Below are 25,768 nucleotides of genomic sequence, written 5' to 3'. Positions count from 1 at the left end.
AAAATTTGAAATGTATTTATTGCATCAGTATGATCCAAGAGGTCCTCTGTTTCCCTTCCTGATCTCTGCTGCTCCTTCAAACAGTATTTGAGAGAACATTTACTACTGTGCAATCAGAAAAAGGTCAACAGACTGAATTTCATTCAGCTGATCCCTTTGCTGCATTTTTTCCCTATAATCAGTTCCACCAGATATCAATACTCAGACTGGCCTCTTCTGGAAACACTTTTTTCACAATGTTTGTTTCAGAACTGGTGTTCCTGAAGACGGTACACTTTTCACTCACTCCACTTCTGTGAATATAGCTATAGGATATTTCTAATTTCTCAGTCCCATACTCCAACAGACTCTGTTTTCAGTCTTTTCTGTAACAACCCCATGGTACCTTGGTTCATTGCAAAAGCTGAAGGCTCAACCAAATGCTTCATTCAGGTTTGCTGCCATGGTGAAGCTTTCACAGTTAATGCTTCAGATGCAAATAGCACAATAGGAATAACAAAATGAGAAGAACAGATAACGGAATACAAACAGCACCAGGAGTTAGACTCTCTTGTGCCTTTATAAATGGCAAAGATTTTTGAGAATTTAATGGAGCTAAAAAGACCCAACCAAGTTCTGTTTCATGACTGATACAAAAGCCAAATAAGCATGCCATTCCACAGATCAAAGACAGTTGTGATTATATATAAGATGCTAGATAGAACAGGTACACTAATCATTCATTACATGAAAAGTTCATCACAGTAGCATCTCTTGGTCATAGTTGAAGAAAATTCAGTCTGTTTCTAGACTGAAGTAGCCCTTGTTAATATTGTTGATAGGAAAATGTTGGAACCACTGACTTTTAAAATTGCCTCTAGTCGTCCTTTTCTGACTTCCAAGATGTGACAAAATACAAAGCTATCTAAATGAACTGTCGCATTGAGCTGATGACATTTGGTCTGCAAAAAACTTCAAAGAATGAACCCACATAAGTTCTGTAGTAAGGAATAGCAAACCCAGTCTCTTTCTCTTAGCAGACTTCTGATGCAGAAATTACTTTTTAAAAAATTGAATGATCTATCAGGCACCTCTATGAGCTCTTCCTCATTGCCATCCCCGTATGAACGATCAGAGAGCAAAACCTTGTTACCACCTTTTTCAAGCACAAGTATATAGGTGATGGTGCACATCTGCCATGACTGCCAGATAGCTTTAATCAGTGCTTTTCGTTTCTTTTGGCAATATGCCATTTGTTTCCTGCATTAAATGACACTTTTATGGCTGTGGCATTTGCAAAGTGCCATTCGTATGACTAGAGGCTGCAAGAATCATGCAAAGAAATGCACAACAGCTAGTGTTGCTCAGGGATGTCAGATTACCTCATAGATTGAGGTGGGAGGGCAGGTAATATTTCCATAAATCTACTTTTGGCTAAGAGTCCTGTCAGTAGTACTTGGTGGTGCTGGAAATGAAACATTCTCTCATTGCTCAATTCAAAATAAAAGCATTTCAAGCTCAATAAGCAAACTTTCTCCTCATTCACAGGTCAGAGCAGCTCCACATACACATTTCTAAATGGTTCATCTCTGGTGCACTAAAACCTACAGGACACTGAGAACATTTTTCTTCCCTAGACGGCTTCTGTAGGAGCTGTGTAAGAGTGAGATTCAACTGGTCCTTTCATTTTTGTGTCTTTGTCACAGCAGATCTCTGCATTTTGAAGTCCAGTCATGCTATTTTTGTTACCATCCATTAAATCTTCAGCCATCTCTGTATTCTTGTTGCATTGGCAGAAGTCACTGGAGCTCTCTAGGAGGTTGATGCAAAATTTGATAACCAGCGCTAGCCAGGCCATCCCAAAGAGGATCCACAGAGAGATTACATTCTTGTACCAGCTTGGATAGGTGCGATCTGGGTTCATCCCTACAACAGAATCACCCAAAACATTTCTACATTGGATCAAGAGCGCCTCAAAGGAGACATTACATGTAAAGCAAAGACAGTTGAAATATCACCGAATATTAGTGATTTCTACATAAAACACAAGTATGCCATCCACTTAGCATGTGAACTGATGTTGTAAGTATGTTTCATGATTTGTGAGCAACAGCCTAGTACTCCTTTAGAACTGCAAATATCACTCTCAAGAAAGAAAACTAAATCCCAAATTACATCCACGTCAAAGTGAAATTATTCACATTCAAGCACACAGTTTAGTTTCTCTGCTTATCACTCAGCACCACAATATTGTATTAGCATGTAACAGAGGTCCCTGCAGACAGAGAGGCAAGCAGGTTTTATGTACCACCAAATGTATCTTGTTAAACCAGATATAAGCAAGAGAGTCTCTGAGAGCAGGAGAAAAGAGGCCTGAGCAGTCCTGAAACCTCCAAGAACAACCAAACCTTGAAAGACAATTTGAAGTTATCACTGGTCTTTACAGCCACAGAGGCACCCTCTGCAGGATCACGGACAGCTTGGTGCCCACCAGGACTGCCAGGTCCTTTTCTGCAGAGATGCTTCCCCACAGGTCATTTATTCCTTCCAGCTCTGTATCACACTAGTGGGGAAACAGTGTGAATGTCACCTGAACCTTATTTTCGAGGCTTAAACCACACATACAGGATTGTAAGGCAAAATTGTTTAGCCTCTACACATCACAACTGACATATTCAATTATTCCCACACCAAACCTAGTGTCTCTATGGCAGTATTCCAGTTACAAAGGTACTACACAGGTGAAGGCACACCTGGAAGAGGAAGGAATACCAAATGCATTACCAGAAACTGAGAAAAGTAAAGCTGTTGTAGCACAGAGATCAGCATTATCTGTAAAATCAGTATAGGAAAATGCTGTGCTGACCCAGCTTTTGTCAAGCTCCATCTGGCTACCCTTGCCCAAGCTAACTTTATTCCCAACTTATTTACATGTGCCTACACAAGCTCTAATCATAACTTTGATGCATTACAGACAAGTCCTAAAGTAACTGCCACTAAAGTTGTCTAAGCATCAAGCAAGTGCTATGAAGAAATGAAAATAGCAAATCTGTAATAGGATGTTTTAGTCTTTCTGTCTCTCAGGAATTCAAGAGTGCATGTGTTTCTATAATCAATTTGTTTTTAATGAGAAAGTCTTTATCAAAGAGGCGTGTCCTGCATTTCAGTAATGCAGGGTCTGGATCCAATCCCATTTCCTCCAGCAAAGGGTTTTGGCATCCAAAACTAAGTAATGCCTGGTGCCTGATAGTCTATAGCTAAGTGACTTAAGTTAACTTTTAGAAAGTAGTTATCTAGGGTTTTGACAGAAGAAACAGTCCCTGTCTGTTAATGAAGATGCAGAGTGGCACTGGAGTGTGAAAAAGTGTGCCCTTACCATCTGCTGTGATTAAACCATGGCACTCCTGCCTGGTGGCATAGTCATTCAAGGGACAGGCCACTTCAATGCCACCTACTGACTGGGAAAGAATGCCTTTGCTCTTCCTCAGGTGTCATTGCTATGGCAGAAATCATGTCTTTTCCCACCTGCCAAATGCACACCACACGTACTGATCCTCAGCTCTGGGGATTGCTACTGGTGCCAAACTGCCACGTGGGGAGCTTTGTATGTCATGGATTTGCTGTTCAGTAGGTGAAAGCAATGAAATGTGAACTACTCACCAATCACATAGTCTCCAAACCCTATAGTGCTGAGGGTAATGAAGGAATAGTAGAAGCCTTCTTCATAAGACCAGCCTTCTTTGTTAGAGAATAACAAGGGAGGTAGCAGGAGGAACAATAACAAGCCAGTTACCAGTGCACAGGTCTTCATCAGGAAGGAAGTTTTATTCTAGTAAAACAGGAAGGAAAAAAAAAAAAGAAAAAGTTTGTCACAAGAAGTGCAGCAAGGAAAGTCCAGCTTGTTTTCCAGTTGGAGATGATGATGATATGATGATGATCTCCACAAAAACATACAAACATTCATTGAATTCCACTATAACAAACGGCGTGTCTGTCCTACACATGTGCTGGCTTCAGCTGGGATAGTTATTTTCTTCACAGTAGTTAGTAGGAGGTTGTGCTTTAAATTTGTGTTGAAAACAGTGTTGGTGATACAGAATGTTCTTATTGTTGCTGGGCAGTGCCTGCACAGTGAGAAGGCTTTCTCTGCTTCTCATCCCACCCCTCCAGTGAGTAGGCTGGGGGTACACAGGAATTTGGGAGGGGACACAGCCAGGACAGCTGAGCCCAAGTGACCAAAGGGATATTCCATACCATATGCCATCATGCTCAGCATACAGAGCTGGGGGAAGAAGGAAGCAGGGAATGTTCAGAGTGATGGAGTTTGTCTTCCCAAGTAAGTGTTGTGCATAATGGAGTCCTGGGAATGGCTGAACACCTGCCTGCTGATGGAAAGTGGTGAAAAAATGCCCTTTTTTGTTTTGCTTGTGTGCACAACTTTTACTTTAGTTATTAAACTGTCTTTACCTCAACCCATGAATTTTTTACTCTCCCCCATCCCACTGGGAAGGCGTGAGTAACTGTGTGGTGCTTAGACGCCAGCTGAGGTTAAACATTGACACTAAGCCAACATAAATTGGGCATCACCTTCGTAAGCCCTAAATTCATGCCAGTTTAAAGCCTCTTCCACAAATGCTCCCATGTAACTTACACATGCAATTCTAACTAAAACTGATGATAAACAGACTAGATAGTCTAGGACTGTGCATTGCTCACATCCTTTATCACTTCTGTTACTGTAGGGGAAGTCATTCATCACAGAATTTCCCTCAATTAATAAACAACCTTATCTGACACCTCATAGGGCTGTCATTGTCTAAATTTATTTGCTTCCAGTTATTTCTGAGTATTATTGCCTTTTTGGTCAAATAGCCAGCCAGGCTGTCCTTGTTAGTCATAGGATCTCAAACACCAGACAATGCCCCCTGTCTCTTTTTCTTTGAGATATGCCTGTCCATACTGCTTACCTGCCAGTGAAACACCTCCTCTAGGTGACGGGCACAATGCTGAACCCCAAGCAGCATCAGGTGCCCAATTTCGTTCAGGAGTACAAGGTTCAAGGGGATCCCAAAAAGTGCAAACACGATGCAGAAGATTCGACCAACTGCAGTGCTGGGGCTCAGGTTCCCATAGCCTAGACGAGGGACGAATGAAGCATTAAATCTAAAATAGTCTCTGCTTGCACCCCTTCCCCCTGGAGGAGTGAACCTCCATCATCCACAGAAGTTAGGTGAGAAGGTCACTGATCCAAAAGGACCTTTTTTATAAATAACTGTAAGTTACATCCATTGTTTGTCATATCCTATTGTGGGCTGGAAAATAACATTTCTTTTGCTGCCAATTTTGCTTAGTTCCTTTTCCATTTACCAGTCAATTTCCTCTCCCCTGCCCAGTGCCCTGGCTGGGATCTGACGTAAATGCAAACCTTCCGTTTAGTACAATTTTTGTAAGCATTGTTGGCATGGGCTTTACTGGTACATGATCCTGCATCACTGTCAGATGGTCTCTGAATCACAACAATAGTGTTTTAATTATAACAACCACCTTTTTCTACTTTTGTCCCACAGGACTAGTGAACTTGACACTACCTCTTTGCTTATATCCTTTTGCACCACAAGTACCAAATGCATCTTAAATTGTCAAAATTATTGTCTAGAGTCAATATATCCAGAGAAATTACATTTAACTTGTGTAAAATACTTCCATTTACAACCTAAAGATAAAGAAAAGGAGTTTTAAATTTTTCCTCTTTCTTCTAGTCACAGGAAGTGATCTAATAAAAGGTACTGCCTTGCAATCACAGCCTTGTTTGTATCCCCAGATTGTTCTGGCTTTGAAATCACTTGTCTCCATTCCACATATGTTCTTTTTAAAATCTCCCATAAATTTGCAGACTTGCACTTGTAATTTCCAGTGTTTTCTGCCACAAGAAAATCATATTTAACTAGGGTATATTTCATGGGATGCTTTCAAAGACAGAACTAGCACACTACAAGCATTTCACCAGTGCCTTAGCCAGTCAGAGACCTATGGCCTTAACTACATTCCAAACTCACCTCTGCTCATTAGAGATTGTTGTACATCCACAGAGGAGATTATCTCTTCACCACAAATAATGCTATCCCCTCCCAGCACTGCCCAACCATGGGCACAGCAAGCACAGAGGTGCTCCCTCCACTGCTGCCTTGCTACCCTGCTTTTGGGCGCTGTAGCCTCAGGGCAAGTGAGCAGTGCCCAGCAGGGAGGGGCCCCAGGGCTGGGCTCTGGATCCCAGATAAGTGAGAGTGCAAACATCTCTGTGGTTAACTTGAGAGTGCCATTTCTTCACTAACCTCTGTCACATGCCAGATGCAATAAGCCACTGACCAACAATGTAGAAATGTGGGCAGTTATGAGCTGGGGATATCTACACGTGCCAAGTTTTTGCTGACAAAAATCTCTCACCATGGACAACTCTGCAGTTAGTTGTGCATGCCTGCCAGCAAACTACACCCAGAAAACAGTCTGGGGGCAAACTATTCCTAAGTATTGAACCCCACAAATCCCAAATTTGATTACATGAAGGACATCCCCTTCAATAATTTTAGGCACACAATATACTTCCAGTGGAGCCCCAGGAGCCTGTCCCTGGGAAGGGGGAGAGCACCCCCCAGAAAGAATGGGGTGCTGTTATGTAACTAGATGTTTTGAAATACAGACAAAAAAAAGGGGCTTAATTAAGACTTCATGCCAGTGCTACTCCTTCTTTGCAATGTTAATGCACTTTTCCCCAATGATTGCTAATTTCTGCCATCTTTCACCATTTCTAGACTAACAAGTGTGGTAAATGAGACATGTAGGCAATTACATCTGGTAGATGACCCCTTCTAAGTGAATTATAGAAAGATGTGTCTGGTGTGATGCAATTCATACTGGCTGTGACATTTCAGTGGATTAGTTCCAATTTTTCTCTTATGGGATTGGGGTGTTTTGTGGCCTGACCTGGCCCTAGAGACAGTGCTGGGGGCATTTACTGTAGCACTGGAGGCTGAAGATGAGTCACACACACTTACGGCCAGTTATTCCCAAGGTGGTTTCCCCCCAACCCTTCCCCTTTCTTTTCCTTCTATATCAAGTTTTAAAAGACTCTGTAATGTCTTGGACAGTTTCTCTGCAGAAAAGAAAAAAGGCCCATGTTCTCTGGTCACTGTGTGAAGCACATTAGCCTTCAGAATTGCGGGGATGCCACATAGGGCTGGATGGCAGACCACCTAAACTTAACCTGTATGTTACAATTAATTTAGAATGGCAAATTGAATGATGTAGGAAGGACTAATGTGCACAGTAAACCCAGCCCTCCAAACACCAGACATGCTTTTTCTGGCTCCCTTTTCCCTTGGATTCAGCAGCTTAAGTCAATTTTCTGAAGACTTGGTACACAGGTGCTGTACACATGCCAAAAAAACATGTCCCACCAGCTTTTATATAGAATACAAAGTATAATCAAATAGCATAGGAGACTTTACATCATGCAAAATGGACAGAAATTTACTCCTGTCTGGTTACATCCACTTGTTCTTGCACTAGACAAAGAAATGCCAACCTAATTGTATATAAACCTCAATTGTTACAAAACTCAAGCAGGAATGGGAAAATGGGACTTACCCTCTTCAGTATTAGTTGGTGTCTTAAATCATTGTGAGCTAGATACTAGGAGATCTGAACCAGATTCAGAAATTAAAACTGCACTGCCAGTTGTGTCACATCCCTCATGAGCATGCAGCTGGGATGTCACCTGGTACTGAGAAATGATCACTAAAATCTGCAGAGACATCAAAGTGTGTTTCCACTGAAGCAGCTGGATAAAGTGCATGTAAAGCTCCTCTTGTTTTGAAATAAGGTGCAATTTAAATTAAGCTTCTTTGGAGGAAACAAGAGTGGTTTTATTTCTAAATGCTCATAACCATGTGCTTTAACTCATGTGCTTCTGTTACACACATTAAGTAATTCAGGATTTTTTCCCTGCTTTCCCATTACATTCCTGCCCATGAGGGATTCAGAATCTCTGTAGACTTCTTAAGAAGATAAGACTTATTAGTAAAAGATCTTTTCATTCACAAGACAGTACTTGCAGTGCCCTCAGTTAAGTGAGGCAGCTGCAACTTCCTGCTATCCACAATGAAAGATTTGTTCTCACTGTTCTGATATAAGAGTATTTTCATCAAAAAGTGCTTAGAACAAAAAGTGTCTATCATAGGCTGAAAAACATCTGAAAATTTACCAAAATATTTCATCTGCAGAGAAATCCAGGGTTAGCATAAAACCAAATCCCCCCAAAAATGCGCTAAAAATTTTTGAGTGCTATAATCACTGATAAAACTATGGTTAGAGAAGCAACACTTCTTGTTTTTTTAAATCTTTTCTTCTACCTGAAAGTATACAAGCCATCACTTCCTACAGACATGGGTCTAATCCCAAATTTACAGATTGCTCTTGTCGACAATATTTTGCTTTGAATAACCAGGAATTCATCTAAGCCTGGGGACCAGGTACCCACTGTGCAGTTCACTGAGGGATGTCAATGCCAGAATTATTTTATTTTGCATTACACATTTCAATAGTCAGTAAAACTTCTCTGCTTGGCAGATGGGGTGATGTTCAGTGAGCCACATTCCTATTTTCCCAGGCACTGGAGGAAATTATATCCTTAAGCATCCAGCTCCTCCCACCACTAGCTCCTCCTCTAACACTTTTCAGGAAATCTAAAATTTCTTTTCTTTGTGTCTTTACAAGTGATCAGGATGTTTTAATCCAGCACAAATGAAAGTGTTTTTTTCCATGAAAAATTCAAGCGCTTCATTAACCAAAAATAAAAGAAAAAAGAAAATTCAAAGTGGAAAAACCACAAACACACCTAGTGATCACAGCCTTATGGTAATGTTGGTCTGGTTCCTTAAAATGTGAGCATGGCCCCAGCTTAGCTGGAAGGTGACCCTGACAAAGCACTCATTAGCCTGCTCTGACCTCATAGCTGACTGCTTTAAGCAGACAGTTGCACTGGAGATCTCCTCAGGTACCAGGAAACCTGAATTATCTTATGATCTTACAAGCATTAGGATTTTCAGAGGTCATTTGGTACCATCTACATTCACCTGAAGATCAGCGAGTCAGGGGTTCCCATCCTGCCTCCTGTCTTGAATGTCTCCAAAACATATCAACATGCTTGGCTTCTCAACCTTCTTGTGAGATTTCACATTGTATCCACCAAGCCTGCACTAAGTTCAAGAACACTTATCAGCTGGACACAGCTGAGGACACCTGGCATGGGAAGTCAGTTATTCCCAATTCATCCATCCAGGGAGGATGCATGGAGCCTATACATGTAGGACAGAAACAGGACACAATCCCCAAGCAGCCACACTGCTTGCATTGGCTTCTCAGTTTTATGGTTAGAACAAAGCAAAAATTTGAAGAATTTGATTTTAAAACTGGTGGTGGCAGAATCTCAGGAACTGTGTCTTATATGGGGAAGCTCATTGGGACCCTGGCAAGTTGAACCAGGGAAGTTATTAACAGTTTTAGCCCTATGAAGTTCCAGATGAGAGTAAAATTTGGTTGCACACTCCTTCTGTGAGTGAAAAAAATGTTTCAGACGAGTCTTTGCAGTCTTTGACTCATGCTGTGCATACACTGAAAGCTGTATAGTGGGCTTAGGCTCAGCTGGGTGAGATAGCATGCAGTCAGGAAAGCAGACCACATTTCCAGTGCTCAGGAGATAGCTCAGAGGATGCTGCTGTGAGTGGCTGTCCCCAAACCCACCAGCGACCTTCCATGGACCACTGTGCCACATCCTAATTGGCCAAGCCTATACAGAAGCTCTGCCAGCTGTCACAGGGCAGGGAAAAGATCAACACATCAACAGGGGCAGCTTTTCAGCTGAGAACTCCCCTACACAAGAGGATCCTGAGGTTCACAGAGGATTCAAATATGAAAGTGGTCCCAAGCTGTTATTCTGTATTTTAACCACTTTGAGACATGAAGTTAGTTTAAATGATTCCCCAACAGATTATCAGCCAGCAATGGGCAGGAACCTGACCATTTTTCAGGAGCTGCACCAGACACTGGGCAGCACTGCAGAAGGTCAGAGTCTCACAAAACTCTTGCTGCCCAAAGCTTTACCCTACCGGAATTTCACAGCCTGGAACTTGGTACTGTTTTATTCCCTGCACTGGAATCCTCTGGGGCAACTAGTAAATGTCTGTAACAGTGTGGTTAATACCATCACTCACTGAATAGCCTGATCTGTGCCTCTGTTGGTATCTCCCAGTCCTTTGGGAGCTATGTGCTGTGCTAACCAGAGAAGGAAAGAATAGGGGGAAGGTATTTCCCTTCTTTTCTTCACAGTGAGATGGTTTACTTGGACCATTTTATATTTTAAAAAGGGACCTTGAAATTCACACAACTGAATTCTGGTGGTTGTGCCACCAGAAAATGGCAATACAGCACTAGGCAATGGCATCATCCACCCAATATTAAGTGGGACATTCAGGATAGAGAGGACAAAACTCCTCCTACTCTTAGGCTTACCCAGACGAGTCAGCCTCAACACCGACTACAGAAAGAACCTTTCCCTAGCACCTTCTCTGAAATTACACCACCCTGTGGTCGTTTGACTTTAGGAACTTTGATCTTGTGTCCCACTCTGAACTTGCTTTGACCTCTGCCCTATTAGTCCAAACTAAGTAGGAGGAGAGTAAACACAGAAAGGAGAGACTTTGTGTCGGCAAGGGATAAAGAAGTCTGAGAGATAAAAACAGGAGCAAGTTAGCTTTTCTTTCTTTAATCACTGTTTACTACTACAGCTCTACAGGAACTCTGAGGATGACCCTTCAAGGCATTGGAGAAAGGGTTCTTATGGAAAAATCTGCAGAAAATGAGATAACATAAAATCTGGCATGATATGATATGTCAAGGACAGCAATGAGGAAAGCACAGAAGCGTAACAGTGGGGAGAAATAATCAGCAGGTGGCCAGGGCTGCCCATCCCAAAGTTATAAATGCAGTTCCATTCAAATAATGAGACTGGCCAAAAACTACATAGGCTTTGGGGCACTTTAAACAAGAGATTTTAGTTCATACATATCTGTTCTTTAAACATCTGCAATTGAGGCACCAACTATGTCCAGCCTGCAGGTTAGAACTCACTGTTTTTAAGCAAAGTTCTCATGCTGCTTCTAATCACTAGTAGTGAAAACAGATGAGGCTCTCATTTAAATGGAAGAAGGATACAGTGCAGAAGATGGTGCAACAGGAGACACAGGGATTTAAACCTTGTTAGTGGGGAAAGAAGCTAACTCAGCTTCTTTCCCTCAGTTGGTGTTAATGGGGAAAGAAGTTAACATCCCTTCCTGTATCCCAGTGAGAAAGTGCTCTGGTAAGGACTTGAGAAACTCAGGGGGGGGTTAAAGCACCCAAAGTAGAATACAGAAGCTGGCAGAATGGAAAGAGCATCTCAAAGGAAAGTGACGAAGGTAAAAGTGATAGTGATTTTGGCAGTGCTGTTTGAGAAGACTAAGGACAAGAGTCACAAAGTTGTTATTTTGCATAAGAGGCCAGCAAGGCATAGATAGCATTAATTGCAAATTGAAAATGTGGAAGAGACAAACAAGCCAAAGGACTTGCAGCAGGTGGAACACATGGAATAGAGGCCATTCATATTCTTCAAAATCTTTATATAGTACCCCTACGTTCCCGAGAATCTTTCTTCTGCTTTATCATCTTAACTCTACCCTTTCTGAACTCATTTGCCAGAATGCCTTGGGTTTTAAGTCCTAGAGGCTAATCTTGTGCAATGGACCTGCTTTCATTTGCTCTATAATCACAGCCTGAGATAAACCCTTCCTTGCCATGTAAGAACACTAGAACCTCTACAAATCCTCCAGAGGTCTTCTCAATTGTCATTTATCTCATTGCCACACCTTACACATGAAGTTTCCCATTGTGACTCACCCCTTTGAACTTCACTGAGTTCGTTGGAAAGGAGCTTGTCTCTTTACTTGACATAATCATTTATCCTTCCCAGTCACACCGTGGTATCCTCACTGAGGCTGAACCCCTCAACTACCTCAAAAATTTGCATAACGAGAGATTATGGCAACACATTTAGGGTAAGGCTCTGTGAAACCATTTGTAGTTTTATCTTCTACAACATATTGTTATCAACAGAGTGTTATGACACTAATCTGTATGCAACTAACAACTTCACTTGAAAAAGCAGAATGAAGGGTCCAGTGGTTTGAAGTTTTCTGCATAGAAGTGGCTTGTATGGCATTCTCAAATCCACAACTGAAAATCATTAACAAGTCTCTAGAGTCATTGCGCCAGCTTTAAAATCATGAGATAAAGAGCTGTAAGACTGGGTTCAATTTTCAATTGCCTCTGCTGTCAACTCAGTTGTGTCATGCCCTGTCCTGTCCTCCTCCCCTATAGCCATCAGGGCAAGGACTTCACTTATAAAAAGAGGGGAGTGGGGGCAGGGGGTTGGGGTGGGAAGAGTAGCTTAACCGCTACTCTTTGTCTAGAAGAGCAGAAATGTTTAGTCTAGGTCTCTGCCGACATCACAACATCCCCTTATATTTTAACATGATAAATTAGATTCTTCCTGAATATCATTAACTTAAATTGGCCATGGTGAAACAGCCACTCTGATGGCTTAGAAACTCATCGGGATTCACTACTGAGGCAGGCAAAGCAGCTCTGAGCAGATGCTGCTTTGTACCAAAGGCTGGAAGGAACTGACCAGGCTCTGCTGGAAACCCACAGCCTGAGTAACCCTGTCTGATGAGCCTCCACTGCCATCATCTGGTGCAACCCTTGTCTGGCAGTGCAGCACACTGAAAGTGTGTTCCCAAACAGAACAATGCATGTGCAAAAGAGCAGGGCAAAAAGATGTACTGAGTCACAGGGAGATGACACACCACCACCCACTTGCCTCCACCCCCACAGAAAACCCACAAACCCTCCCTTTCTTTGAGCTCATGCTCGGGGGCTTAGTGTTCTGGAGCCAATGTATCTTCAAAAACAATCAGAAATCAAAAGAAGGCTCCATTTGGGTACAAAAATAAAAATCTTGATTTTAAAATATACTTAAAATTGAAGAGAGCTGACAAATCAAGAAACCCATGAGGGATTTTGGATACTCAAAAACCATCTCTCCACACACTCTCCCCTACATGTTTTTTAAATACTGGGTCACACCATAAGAAAAAGATATCAGGGCCAGTTATTAATGGTTTTGGGGACAGGGGACATGAACTGACAATAATTAACAGCCCCTGCCTTAACTAGCTCTATACCCAGTACATTTTATTTTTTCTACTTTCCCTCCCTCTACTTATTTCCATCATTTTTTTGTGGCTTTGCATTACCCATTTGCTGAAACCAGAGTCAACTGAATTGTGATGTTTATCCAGTTATTTAACTTTCACTTGAACAAGCAGGTCCTCATCTAATACAGGCAGTAATAAGGAGGAATAATTTGGAAATACAGTCTCCAAAGACACAACAGTCAGTATTACAAATTTTCCAAAATCATTCCTGTCCTTGGGATAGGAAAAGCCCATTCCAATGCACAGTTCACATCAGACCTCTCAGAGTGCATAAGACTTGAGAAAGTCCAGACAGTGCAGCACCATGAATTTCAGGCCCCAGAAGCCATGTAACTTAGCAGGACTATGTCCTCTGCTAATTATCCCTGTGTCTGATCAGTTGGAGATCATTACTGGCAGGGACAAAGCACTCCTAGGGCTAGGTTCATGGGTGCTTCCCTACTGCAAGCTCCAGGGAACCACACAGTGCTGGAGCAGCATCTGAGCACAGGCCTTCATTCCCACTCTTTTCCCACCTGTGAGGTGGCCCTGTAAGCAGGGAACTCTTACCAATGGTTGTTATTGCAGATATGGAGAAGAAGAAAGACCCACTGTAGTCCCACCGGCCCAGGCTAGTGGTGTTTCCCTGGAGGGTTATGCCACTCTTGTAGGCTTGGACAATGCCCTGCAAAGAGACAATAACATGAGATCCCACAAACCCCTTTAAGGCAAGTTCATGTGACTGGCATTTCCACTTCTGGCTGGTAAAATCCCAAACTACAACCACTTCTGATTCCATTGCTTCCCTGTTAGTAGAGGATCTCTTGTGCCTTAGAGACCAAAGGGCTGCAAGGTCAGAAAAGCCAAAAGCCACCATATTGCTTCTAAGAAAAGGGCATCTACAGCAATACAATAATGTTGCACATGCACATGGTAGATTATATAGATAGATGTGGAAGAGATTGGAAGATAAGATCTAACTAGAGAAGGCCTAGACAGACAATAATTAAGACTGCCTTATGGCATATTCATTAGGAAAATTAAATGTTTCCAGATGGGATATTCCAATGGCAGAAGTCCCAGAGCAGCAAATATATAAGCATATGTAAATGATACAGATCCCTTGCAGGGAAGCCCCCTGGCTTGGGGAGGAATGGATCTGGTATGTTACAGGAGACTGAGACTACTCAGGTTGGCCAATATGTCCCCACAGTGGGACTACAAATGGGAATGAACACATCAGATTAGCATTATGCCTGATTCTGTTCAATCCTCCTGGGAAAAACTTAGAAATCACTAGCCAAAGTGTGCAGAGTTATGCCAAAATAAGATACCAGATGCCTTAACAGTGCCCACATCTGAATATACCTTCCCACGCCAACAAAATTAATGACAGTTGTGTCCAAAACAACATTATTCACAGCATGGACACTAAACATTCCACACTTCACTTGACAGTTGATTATCTTTGAATGCAAAGTGTAACCAAGAATACATAAAAGTAATAATATCTGAAAAAGACATGCAGATTCTAAATAATTCTGTCCCCATCCTAACAAAAAAGACTACTGATAAAACTTTCACCACTGATAATAAAAGGAATCACACTCAGACATTGATCAGTTTTTGGTTTTGCAAAGGAGCTGTAGTTTATACATCCATCAAACAAACTGGCACATCAAGCCTGCAAAGTGAGGAAGGTCTGTCCCATTGTACTGATGTAATGTGCTCTACACAATTTATACAATTTATATAATATTATACAGGGCTGTGAATTAAGAACTGTTTCCAGGGTCCCAAGCAGCAGCTTAACTAAAAGGATCATTATATCTTTTCTCTAGAGCTACTAATTGTCATATTAAGACCAAGGAGCAGCTCAGAGATCAACACATTTTTCTAAGCAATAAACATTGTTAAAGCATTCTCAGAAATATATTGATTTACTCATAAGTGAAGGCAGCTTAAACCCCTCAGAGTCACACTGTAATCTATAAAATTCTAAATTATGAGACAGAGCAGAGAGCCTGTGCTCTGAGAAGGGCTAAGGACCACAAATACTGTATTGCATTTTGCTTCCTTCTGCGATTTGTCACTGTAACATTGATTGGAGCAACTCAAAAAAAAGATTCTGTATATAGCATTAGTGACATAAAAGAACCAAACACTGCTTCCCTTCTCCATGCAACTACCCCTGAAAAAAACCAAAAAAAAAAAAAAAACCAAAAAAACCAAAAACAAAAGAGAGAGAAAAGGTTGCCTCAAAAAGCCTCCAGAAGGATTTGTTTTGAACAGCTGTGTGTAATTCCCCCACTCATCATTCTTCTTCCAGGTCTGGTGTCTGCATTGAGGTTTGTCAGGTTACATGGGGTGCAGGCTGACAACATTTGACCTTTGGTTTAAGAAGTGTAAGAAACTCTGCAGACAATGGGCTAGATAGGAATCAGTGTGCATGAACATAAAATAACTCCCAAAGTAAGTTAAATGGCAAGAGAGACACTGGAAAATTATACAAATGACCTATTTCCCCCCCCCCCCCCTCCAGAAACCAGTAGTTAAATTTGAAATAAAAAGCCTGATATTTTCCTCAAAATTTCCTTCTGTAAACTGTGATCTCTGTAGTTCTTCATTAGTCTTGAACACATATATACCTGCTGGAACAGCAACAGTCCAGTTCTTGGATAAATTTATTATAAATTATTATTTATTATTTCAGGGATACTTGAAAAACTCAAATATGCAGGATGTTTGTTGTCCATTCTCCTGTCTGATGTCTTACTGATACAGGTTCAGTAGTAGACAATATCACACTCAACATCAAGCAAAAACACTTAACCAGAGAGGATTGCAAGAACTGTCCCAAAATAATGGAAAAAGCTTCATGCAGAAAAAGGAAACAAAGAGCCTGGAAAAGATATCATGTGAGAAGCAAGCAGAAGTAACCAATTAAATGTTTAAATTCACATTTTTGCAGCAGTTCTGTTTTGCTTGGTTTAGAAGCAAGAGGCTGAGCAGTTGTGAGCCCCTATGCCAGCTTTGCAGTGACTTGTAACAACTCAGAATTCCAAGGTCACTGTAAACCTTCCCCAGGCAGTGATGCTACTGCCAGGAAGCACAGGATGTGTGTTGAGGCTCTGAAGACAGGGCACAGCATTTGCCCTAAATGGACAGTGACCGGCACTGCTGTCAGTGGGAAGGAGGTACCACAGAACCATTACTCATTGGCAAAGAGCAAGCCCTGAGCTTGCAGCATGCCAGCTGTTTTCTGTTTCTGGCACTGAGGCACTTGGTGTGCTTGCTGAGGTCTCCAAGCCCTTTCAGCAAGAAGTCTCTGAGCATTTATTTGTTAAATCTTGTTATCAAATAACCAGAGAACATCATTAACCATTAGGGCCACCCACCTGTTGAAGGCAGCCCAATGGGGACCACTGAATATTCATGCAAATCAAAGCCACTTGAATAAAACAACACTCCCAGAAAAAATGTCAAGTTCATTACTGTTAGGAAGAAAGAGCTACTGATGCCACCCTTAAAAGGGAAGATTCACAGTGGTTGGAGATAAGGATACAGTCTTTGTTTTCCTAAAGTAAAAAATGTTTTATTATACTATCTAGAATCAACCTTTGACATAGCAACAATGATGACAGAAAACTAAAGATTGACTCTTCTGAGAATTGTAGAACTAATGGAGCTTGCCTTCCTGCAGATGTGCCCACGGGGGTGGATTTATGAAAGAGAAATCCATAGATGGCTATTAATGCACAGAAATTACTTCTGGCACAGGAAGTCATTGGATTGCAAACTCCTGAAGGCTGACTGAGCATTCAGGGAGAGATCAGTAAATATTCTCCTTAATTTACTATATTCCTTTAGACTTTTGCTGTTGCTGTTTAGACTTTAGGTTACTGCTCTTTTTCATAGAAAAATTAAAAACGGTTTATAATTTTAAAGAGAAGACAGGAAAAAACCCAGCTGATAAACACTCTAGCAGAACATCTGAATTCTCCCTGCTTTTTCCATTGAAGAGGTGTTGATATGTTTCTGCTATGGATTTTCAAATAAATTTGAAATATATTTTAGCCTGTGGGTTCAGAAGGAACTAGGAACAAAGTAAATCACACGTGTTGCATCATAAGTGCTTAGTTTCCTTAGCCAACCCTTTTGAGAACCAGAAACTTTGCTTTACTTTATGATTACTTTGAGGTGAAATCCCAGGGGTTTTCCTTTTTCTCTTAATTAGGCTGATTTGTACACTGATTAGGAGATAGGACAGAGGACTAGGAGATTTGTACAGTGCCTGCCTCAAAACCTAATGCATTAAAAGGCACTAGTAGAAGCAGCATTTAAATGCAGTGGTCCAAAGCAGTTATCTGCCTAATCTAAGACCTCAGTCAATACCACAACTGCTCAAACCCAAAAATTACTGAACCTGCAGAGCTTGGGCTTGATATTTTGGGAACTTTAAAGATCATGTGGAATTCAAAAAGCAGAAAGGAAACAGGTGGGTAGCTAAAATACTAGGAAAAAGAATGCAGTGGTTCTTTGGTTTCTACTGACAGACAAGCTGTACAACATAAAACCATCGTTTCACTTCTGTGCACTTATTTCCCCCTGTCTAAAGTGGTAATAATTTGCAGTTTGCTGTGACTACTCCATCTTAGCTGACAACACTTACATAATTTTAAGCTACAGATAAAAGTTTTGTGGGAACTATTGTAAATCCTACAGGATTTATAAATTGAGATTTTAAATTCTTAGACCTTCATGGGTCAATGAAACTTCATTTGCAGGCTGCTGCATTTTCTCATCAAGTAGGCTGTTCTGGTTTTTGACCACTCAAGTAGGCTTTGCTTGGTGCTACTTAATATTGCCACGGCTGGTGATTAGAACACCAGCACGATGTCCACTCAAAGAGGTTTATTTAAAATGTAGATGCCTATCCTGTTACCTTTGTTAGAAAAAAATGCCTCAGAATAGTCAACTTGAGCTTCCAGCTCCCCTTTCTCAAGCATAAGCTCTGAAGTTTCAGTTAGGAATGGCATAAGCTAATGCTTGCACATACAAGCCCTATTTTAGATTACGTCCCAGTACAAAAGCCTGCTTTGTGCATATTTCTGCAAAGAACTCCCTCCTTGAATTCAAGCTAAGGGGTAACCCTGTGAGGAAGCTGTGGACTTCTGTTGACTCCCTTATCATACTTATTTTAGGATGGCAATACTCCTTTCTTCCCTTGGTCCTTTACTATCAGTTGCTGGTTCTTTCTGCAGCAACATCCAAACACAACGTTACCACAGTTTCCTTATCAGAGTCAAAAAAAAAGAAACAAAAAAAATTAAATCACTCCTACAGCCTGAATTTTAACCCTTCACAGCTCTGGGGCTGCACTTCCACAGATGACTGATAACGCATCACTCACCTACACTGGAGTTTTACCACTTCTACTCAGCTTTGCAGCAATAAACCCCAAGTAGTTATTACAGTCATACCAGCAAAAATTCAACCATACACTTTGAATTACACTCAAAAGATCTGTTCATACTGCCTAGCTAAAAGAAACTAACTCCAAAACAAAAAAACCAAAGCCCCAACAACTACAGTTTGATTTCTACTTGACGTTTGAGTATTGCACCTCCCCCAAAAATGTAAGTTTATTCTTTTGTATTTGCTGCAGAGCCACTCTATCCCCGAGCCATACCCATAAGTCTCATTTACCATGTTTGCTGTGTTATCAGCTCTGGGCAACTCCCAGCTTTCTCAGCTTACACACTCCCTCTCTTCCACGATTATCATCACATGTGGGCCCCCCCACCACCCACCTGTGGCTGCAGCACAGCTTCTGATCACCAAGTACTGCAAAAAGAACGACCATTATTTAATCTGACCTCACTGACACCAGCTAAAAATTCCATCTTTCACCTGTGCACTGAGTCACAACAGCATGTGACTAGGATACAGCTTTCAAGGAAAGGTATTTAAGACCAGCAGTAAAGAATGAATGAATGTGTATATGTAAACTGAGGCACTATGTTCTTCACAATCTCTTTCTTCAGAACACTATGCTTCTCTTTCCTCCCATAATCTTTACAGCAAAAAAAAGAAAAAAAAGCTTTCAATAAATGATTAAAGACTGATTCTAATCTGCCTGCCCTCCACAAGATGAGCAAGTTAAGTGAAAATGACAAAAACAAAGCCTCAGAAGCTTATGACCCTACCAAATATATCCATAAGAATTCATGATTTTTTTTTTTTTTCATGGAGGAAACCATCAGGGAAAGAGTAATAAAAATAACCTTTTTATAAACTGTGGCTTCTGTCATTGCTGTTGTCCCCTGCTTCTGAACTCTGGCATTCTGGCCAGAGGTGACAGTAATCCTGAGATACCTTTAAAGGCAAAAGCAGTATTTTCTAAGTGTATTTGAAAGCAGCTCTCAAAGAAGGCAAAAATGGACTGGTGTAAGAAACTTTATTCCTAAGTTTAGTTGAAGTTTATCTATTCATGTACAAAACTCAATTTTTCCAGGGCATACATGAACTCCTGAAAACAGCTTGCCTCATTACAGACACTTTTCCTCACCTTTGCAACATATAAAGGGGGAAAATAAGGTGTTCAAAAGGCACCAAGCTACATTTAGAATAATGAGAAAACAACTCACAAACTTTGTGCACTGGAAATTCTGTGCAATGTTGGCATATAAACATTCATTTATGCCTCACAGGACACCAGATATAAATCAGAAGAAAATGGTTAACATTAACCTTGGTGTCAGATTGCAAGGACAAAGGTCAATTAATTTCCAAATAATTGACAAATAGATTATTAATCAACATTTCCTCCCAGCCATGAGTTCTGATCCCTTGTCTTTGGAAATTCTGCCTGAAAGAAAAACCTGTAAAAAAAAAAAAAACCAAAAACAACCCAACAAAACCAAACCAAACAAAAAAATCCAAAAAACCAGTTGGGTTTTCTTTTGAATTCATATGTTGGGGTTTATTTCCCTTAATTTTATGCCACTTGAATAACCTGAGAGCAGATCAAGTAACTGCTCCCCCATCTCCCCAGCAATGTTTGCTAATGTAATTGGCACTCGTTCCTCAAGACCAAAGGAACCCTGAGAGCAAAAGCACTTTTACTTCACAGCTGGATGTGCACTATGGTTTCTAGAACTCATCTAGACACACTTGCCAACAGCAGAGGAGCAAAAGATGCAGCCTAGTGCAGTAATTCTGCAACAAATGCTAATGTAAACCAGTAGTACTTTTTCTGAAAATTAAGTTTTTATATCAAGGAAGAATCCATGGCACGTTTTATGAGACAGAGTGTTGCTGAATTCCAGTCACTTCCCAAACCCCAATGAGAACAGTTACTTGACAGATGGGCTGCAACAGAAATAGGCAGGGCCTGTTGAAAGAAGGTCAAAGAAGCTGCCTATATAATTTACAGAACACAGAAAGGTTGCATTGCATTATCCTTGTAAAACTGAGATTTCTTTCCCTAGTTGTTTTTCTTTTCATTGCATTAAAAAAGATATAATATGAAGAACAAGTATGTATAAGAATAACCCACATCTTCAAACAACTGACAAGAATTACCTTTCTCTTTAGAAGGCACCCCCAGTCTTTAGCTATTGTGGGTGTCAAATCTTCTGGCAGGACAGATTATTGAGACACTCACCACTCAATGCCAGCTGGCTACATGCCCTTGTTAATTCCCATCAAGCCTGACCAGCTGTAACTGGGAATTTGATAATATCAAAAGAACATCTCTCTCTAAGCAGAGGTACGATATAAAAAAATAGGCAAGGGGAAAAGCACGGCAGCCTTTCTCTTTTTGAACACAGGTACTAGACACTACCAGAAGACCTAGGGCTGAGTCAACTAACCAGAAAGAGGTCATCAGTATGTCTTCTCATCACCTTCCAAGAAGTCTGATGACATAGTGCCTTATAGAATAATGATTTACCTTCAACAACTTCTGTCAGTAGGATGCTAGAAGATGGCATTATTAGCACCAAATGCACGTTCTTGGTAAGGCACCCACAGCTCTTCTAACCAACAGGTCTGAAGAATGATGAATTGGCTGTAGCTTAAGCAAAGCAGTAGTACATTTTGATAAGCATGAAGTTGCAAAAAATGATTACAGGGGATCAGCCCTGTGACAAGTTAACTTGACCAAATTGTGTTCTACATAGATATTACAGCTCCACAATACCATGAGCCATTGCTGTTCCTTAAAGACCCTCACCACTGTCAGGTGATCTCTGATGCTCACCCCTTCCTGTTGCATCATCTGAGTGCAAGATTATTTTAGCAAACTGTGTTTGCAGGGTTTTATTTCCTGACAGCTGTCACAATTCTCTGCTAGTTCAATGTCAGTATAAGCCAAGGTATTGATGAGAATCTTTCAGTCACGTGGGATCCCACTGCTCTTGTAAACATCTGCTCAAACTCTATGTACCTCTAGCTGTTGACTCTGGAGATAAGAGTATCTAGATCCACCTGCAGCCACTTACTTTACAACCTGCCCTTTAGCATTAGGCCCTTTTCACTAAGCCTTACATCTTTCTAGATGTAAAAAAAAAAAAAAAAAACAACCAAAAAAAACCCCTCAGCTTTCATTTTCTCATTTTATGAAAGCAACTGTGTTTAAATAGCATTATATATCTACAATAGAAAACCAATAGAACAATATAAAAAGTATAGGAAACATCTGTACTAGGGAAATATGTATACAACACAAAAGGTTTCTATCAACAACAACAAAAAAAAGAAGGATAGCATGAAAGGGATGTCATGGTAATAGGGTACCACACAAAAAGTGCTGTTCCAAGCATGGGCCTACAGCCAATCATCTGATTAAAGAGACACTGGCAAGCACCCCAGCTGAGTGCCTGTAACCACTGAAAATAATGCAGGAAAAGGAGCGAGTTTGGAGGACAGCTTAGCTGGACTAGAGCTACATATACACTGACACTATGCAGCAAAGCACTTTTGCACTAGAAGCAATTCACACCAAAGCACATCTAGCTGTCCCCAACCCCAAAAGAACAGGAAAGGTCTCAGCTCAAAGAAATGCCCATATGGAGTGTCCTCTGTGTGCAGCCTCACTTTCTGGACACTTCCAGAATCTAGAACCAACATAATATTGCCTGGACATAGATATTTTTCTCCCCAGCTGAGTCCAGCTACTCTTCTTCATTGTATTGAAAGCGTATATCACCTGCAATCTGTCCTATCATTGCATCTGCTGCCACCTTCTGCTAGTCTTGTTATTGAGGGCTTCCTTTGATGTGACCTCACACCCAGTAATTCTGGCATGTAAAGATCACCACCATAATGAGAATAAAAGGCCATATATTGCCCTCTTTGCATGTTGCCTAGTGGCTCATGGGGGATGGCCTGCTCTCAGTCTTGTTCCTGGTGAGCACATGTACAGTCAGACTGTATACAATGGCAGAACAATTGGGGTTAGATGGGTCAACAATGTCAAACTTACGTGTTCCTTGAGTAGACGTCCCTGGATGCACTGTAGAGAGAGACTTGTACCTACAGTGCCTCCACTGTGCCCTCTGTGTGTGTATAAACTCATGACTGAGCATTGTTTATCTGCTTACATGTAAAGCATTTGCACGTGCTACTTTCAACTACTCAGGAAATGGGGAACTGCTCCTGCAGGGGAAGAGCTGGCCAATTCCTCCAGGCAAGACAGCCCCAACAAAATCCAGCTACAGGAAGCAGGGGCCCACCACCACAGATGTCACACACTTTCTAACACATTCTCCTCCACTGTTGTGTTTGCTGGCCTGCTATTTTCACCCTCTTTGTTAAGTAGAAGGCTGCTTCTTCCTTGGAAAGCACCCAAGTAATAGAAATCACTGAATGATAATCCACTCGTCTAGCTACTACAGCATGGTTTGTTTGCTTTGCTTCCCTCCTAAACCATCCTCACTCCATGCTCTCCTGCTAGCTCCTTAAAAGCTGGAGCTCTCTGTTGCTCCCCCATCTGCACAAGGGTTGGAACAGTGGATTTCCCCTCCCGGTTGGTAACTAGGAACTAAGTGATAAAGAGGTTGTAAAATTACATTTGCACATTGCTCAGCAAACGAGGATTTTATTTCATATTGGCCCATATACACTTAAAACAAACACAGTTTAGCATTATCTGGAATCCAAGAGCTATAAGAAAACAATGAGGAGTTGCCAGTAATGTCAAGGCAATTAAAATTCACACACTGCTTTACGTTTTCACAAACACTCTTTATGTCTTTCTTAATTAGCAAATAATCAGCTGTGTATCTAGAATACAAGTTTCTTATCTGAAAAGAGCTAGTGATGACACTGCCTGATAAGCTATGTGGAATGTACTGCAATAACAATTTACTGCACAGAAAAACATCTAGTTTTGAGCATACCTAGAGCATGCCAGTGATTGCTGCCTAGGAAATTAGAAGAGAGTATAGGAAAGCATCTGTTCTGTAGATTTTTAAGGGTTAATTTCTCAGCATTAAAGTCATTCAAAATAACACACAAAGCCATTCGAACTCAGAATATGGCTTCTCAAGAGCATGAAGGCACCCACAGACTCTGCAAAAAATGAAACAAAGCTTATTTGCAACTTTGCCATCAAGGGCTTACTCAGTCAACAATTAAGTACTCACACAGCATACTGTACCAACCTCTGGTATAAAGGGATTTGAGTGACTTTCCTATTCCTGGGGTATCAAGAACACGTAGAGGTCATGCTGCAGTAAAACAAACCGACAGAATGACATTTCTACCTACTTAGTTATGATTATCTTCTCTCCACTACTGAATGTGGTGCTGAATGAAGCTTCAGATCCAGCTTTATGAAATGCCAGACTGGTCTTTTCTGCTCTATTTCTCACTTCTATTTAAATTCCACAGGTAGCATAGCACACACCATAAGTAATAAAAGTGGCTACTATGATAGCTCACAAAGGCCCAAATTTATAACATATGATCCCTGTACTACTGACTGCCAACAAAGAATATACCACTTAGAAAGCCAAGGGTTGAGAGTATGACATAAGGAATCAGCACAGTTTTGTCTGCCAGAGCCTTGCTGAAACACCCATGATTATCCTATTTGATGGCTTTTGTATTTTCCTCTCTGCTGAAGAGGAAAAATAAAAAGTATATATATCCAAGTTCCAAGTTTCTTAGATTCTTTGAACTGCACTGACCAGCTATGGTTTGAGTCACCATCATACACTGCTTTTACAAAGAAACAAATAAAAACCCACCAAAACAAAATAAACTAACCCCGCGTTTTCTTCGTGTTTTGCAACAACTACTTGAGGCAGACACATCAAAGCAAGGAGTACATACTCAACTACCACCACCGACTGAAATCAAAGGGTTTAGGTTAGTACTCAAGACACTTCAATATTGCAGGTTTTTCTTTTTCAGGCAAAAGCTGAGCAAAAAGAGAACCTATTTATGTCACCTTACTTGTATCTGTATCATAAAAACTCAACCATCTGTACTTCAGTAATAATAAGACTGCATTTGTTGTTGCTTGACGTTTTGCAACCATCCTACAAATATCTTCAGAAGCATTTTCAAGGATAACTTAAGAGACCTAAGGATTTTCTATTCGCTTTTAAACAAGTAGAAGATGGAAAAAGTTTGACACATGTATAAACATCAACTAAATTTACCACGACGCCGCCTTCCCATTAGAATTTACCGCTCGCAAGACACCAAAGAGTATAACTCACGCTTCCTAAAGTGCAAGAGCAAACCTAAACCACCTGTAATTAAGCGCAGGTAATAGTCACATAACGGGACACCCCGCCATCGCCTGCCTTCAGTCAGGACGGCGGCGCTTCAAACCTCGCGAACGCCGCGGTTCGTGGGACGGCAGCGGAGAACGAAAGCATCTCTCCATCAGCGGGGAGCACGGGCGGCCGCAGCGCGGCGTGCGCCACTCGGGGAGCCCGGCGTGCCCCGGGCACAGAGCGACGCGACCGAGGCGGCTGCCCGCGGAAAGCTCCCACGCCGTGGGCGGCTCCTTCGGGATGTGTGCGCATACACTTACACAAGGAAAAAGTTTGCTGTTTTTTGTTGGTTCTTTCTTAAAGTTACTCTCGGGCTGGAGGCGCGGTTGGTGCCGCTCCCCGCCTGCCCTCGCCCCCCCGGGCCGGAGGCAGCGCCTGCCCCGCAGCCCCAGCGGGTGCTGAGCTCCGCTCCGCCGCCGCGCCCGGGCTCACCTCGACGAGCCGCTGCAGGGCGGGCCCCTGCAGGCAGGTGTGGTTGGCCAGCAGCTCCCAGCGCTCCTGGAGGAGCTGCTGGGCCGCCTGCACCTCGGCCGGTCGCTCTAGCGCCTGCAGCACGACGGCGCCCAGCCCCAGATAACCCAGGTATGCCGCCAGCAGCACCAGCACCCCCCAGCGCCGCCGCCGCCGCCGCTCCCGCGCCGCCACCAT

General features: G+C 41.7%; 1 protein-coding gene across 1 annotated transcript; it reads right to left on the bottom strand.

Moving 5' to 3' along the window:
* LOC132324775 (potassium channel subfamily K member 17-like) lies at positions 1 to 25,768 on the bottom strand. Its single transcript, XM_059841247.1, has 5 exons — positions 25,553 to 25,768; positions 13,896 to 14,010; positions 4,947 to 5,113; positions 3,640 to 3,808; positions 1 to 1,905 (listed from the first exon to the last, which is right to left on the bottom strand). The coding sequence occupies exons 1-5, from the start codon at positions 25,766 to 25,768 to the stop codon at positions 1,613 to 1,615; spliced, it is 960 nt and encodes a 319-aa protein (XP_059697230.1). The 3' UTR covers positions 1 to 1,612.

Source organism: Haemorhous mexicanus, chromosome 3 (assembly GCF_027477595.1).
Source record: "Haemorhous mexicanus isolate bHaeMex1 chromosome 3, bHaeMex1.pri, whole genome shotgun sequence".
NCBI classification, from domain to species: domain Eukaryota; kingdom Metazoa; phylum Chordata; class Aves; order Passeriformes; family Fringillidae; genus Haemorhous; species Haemorhous mexicanus.
Note: the sequence above shows the minus strand (reverse complement) of the source record. Positions and strands in the feature narration are given on the sequence as shown.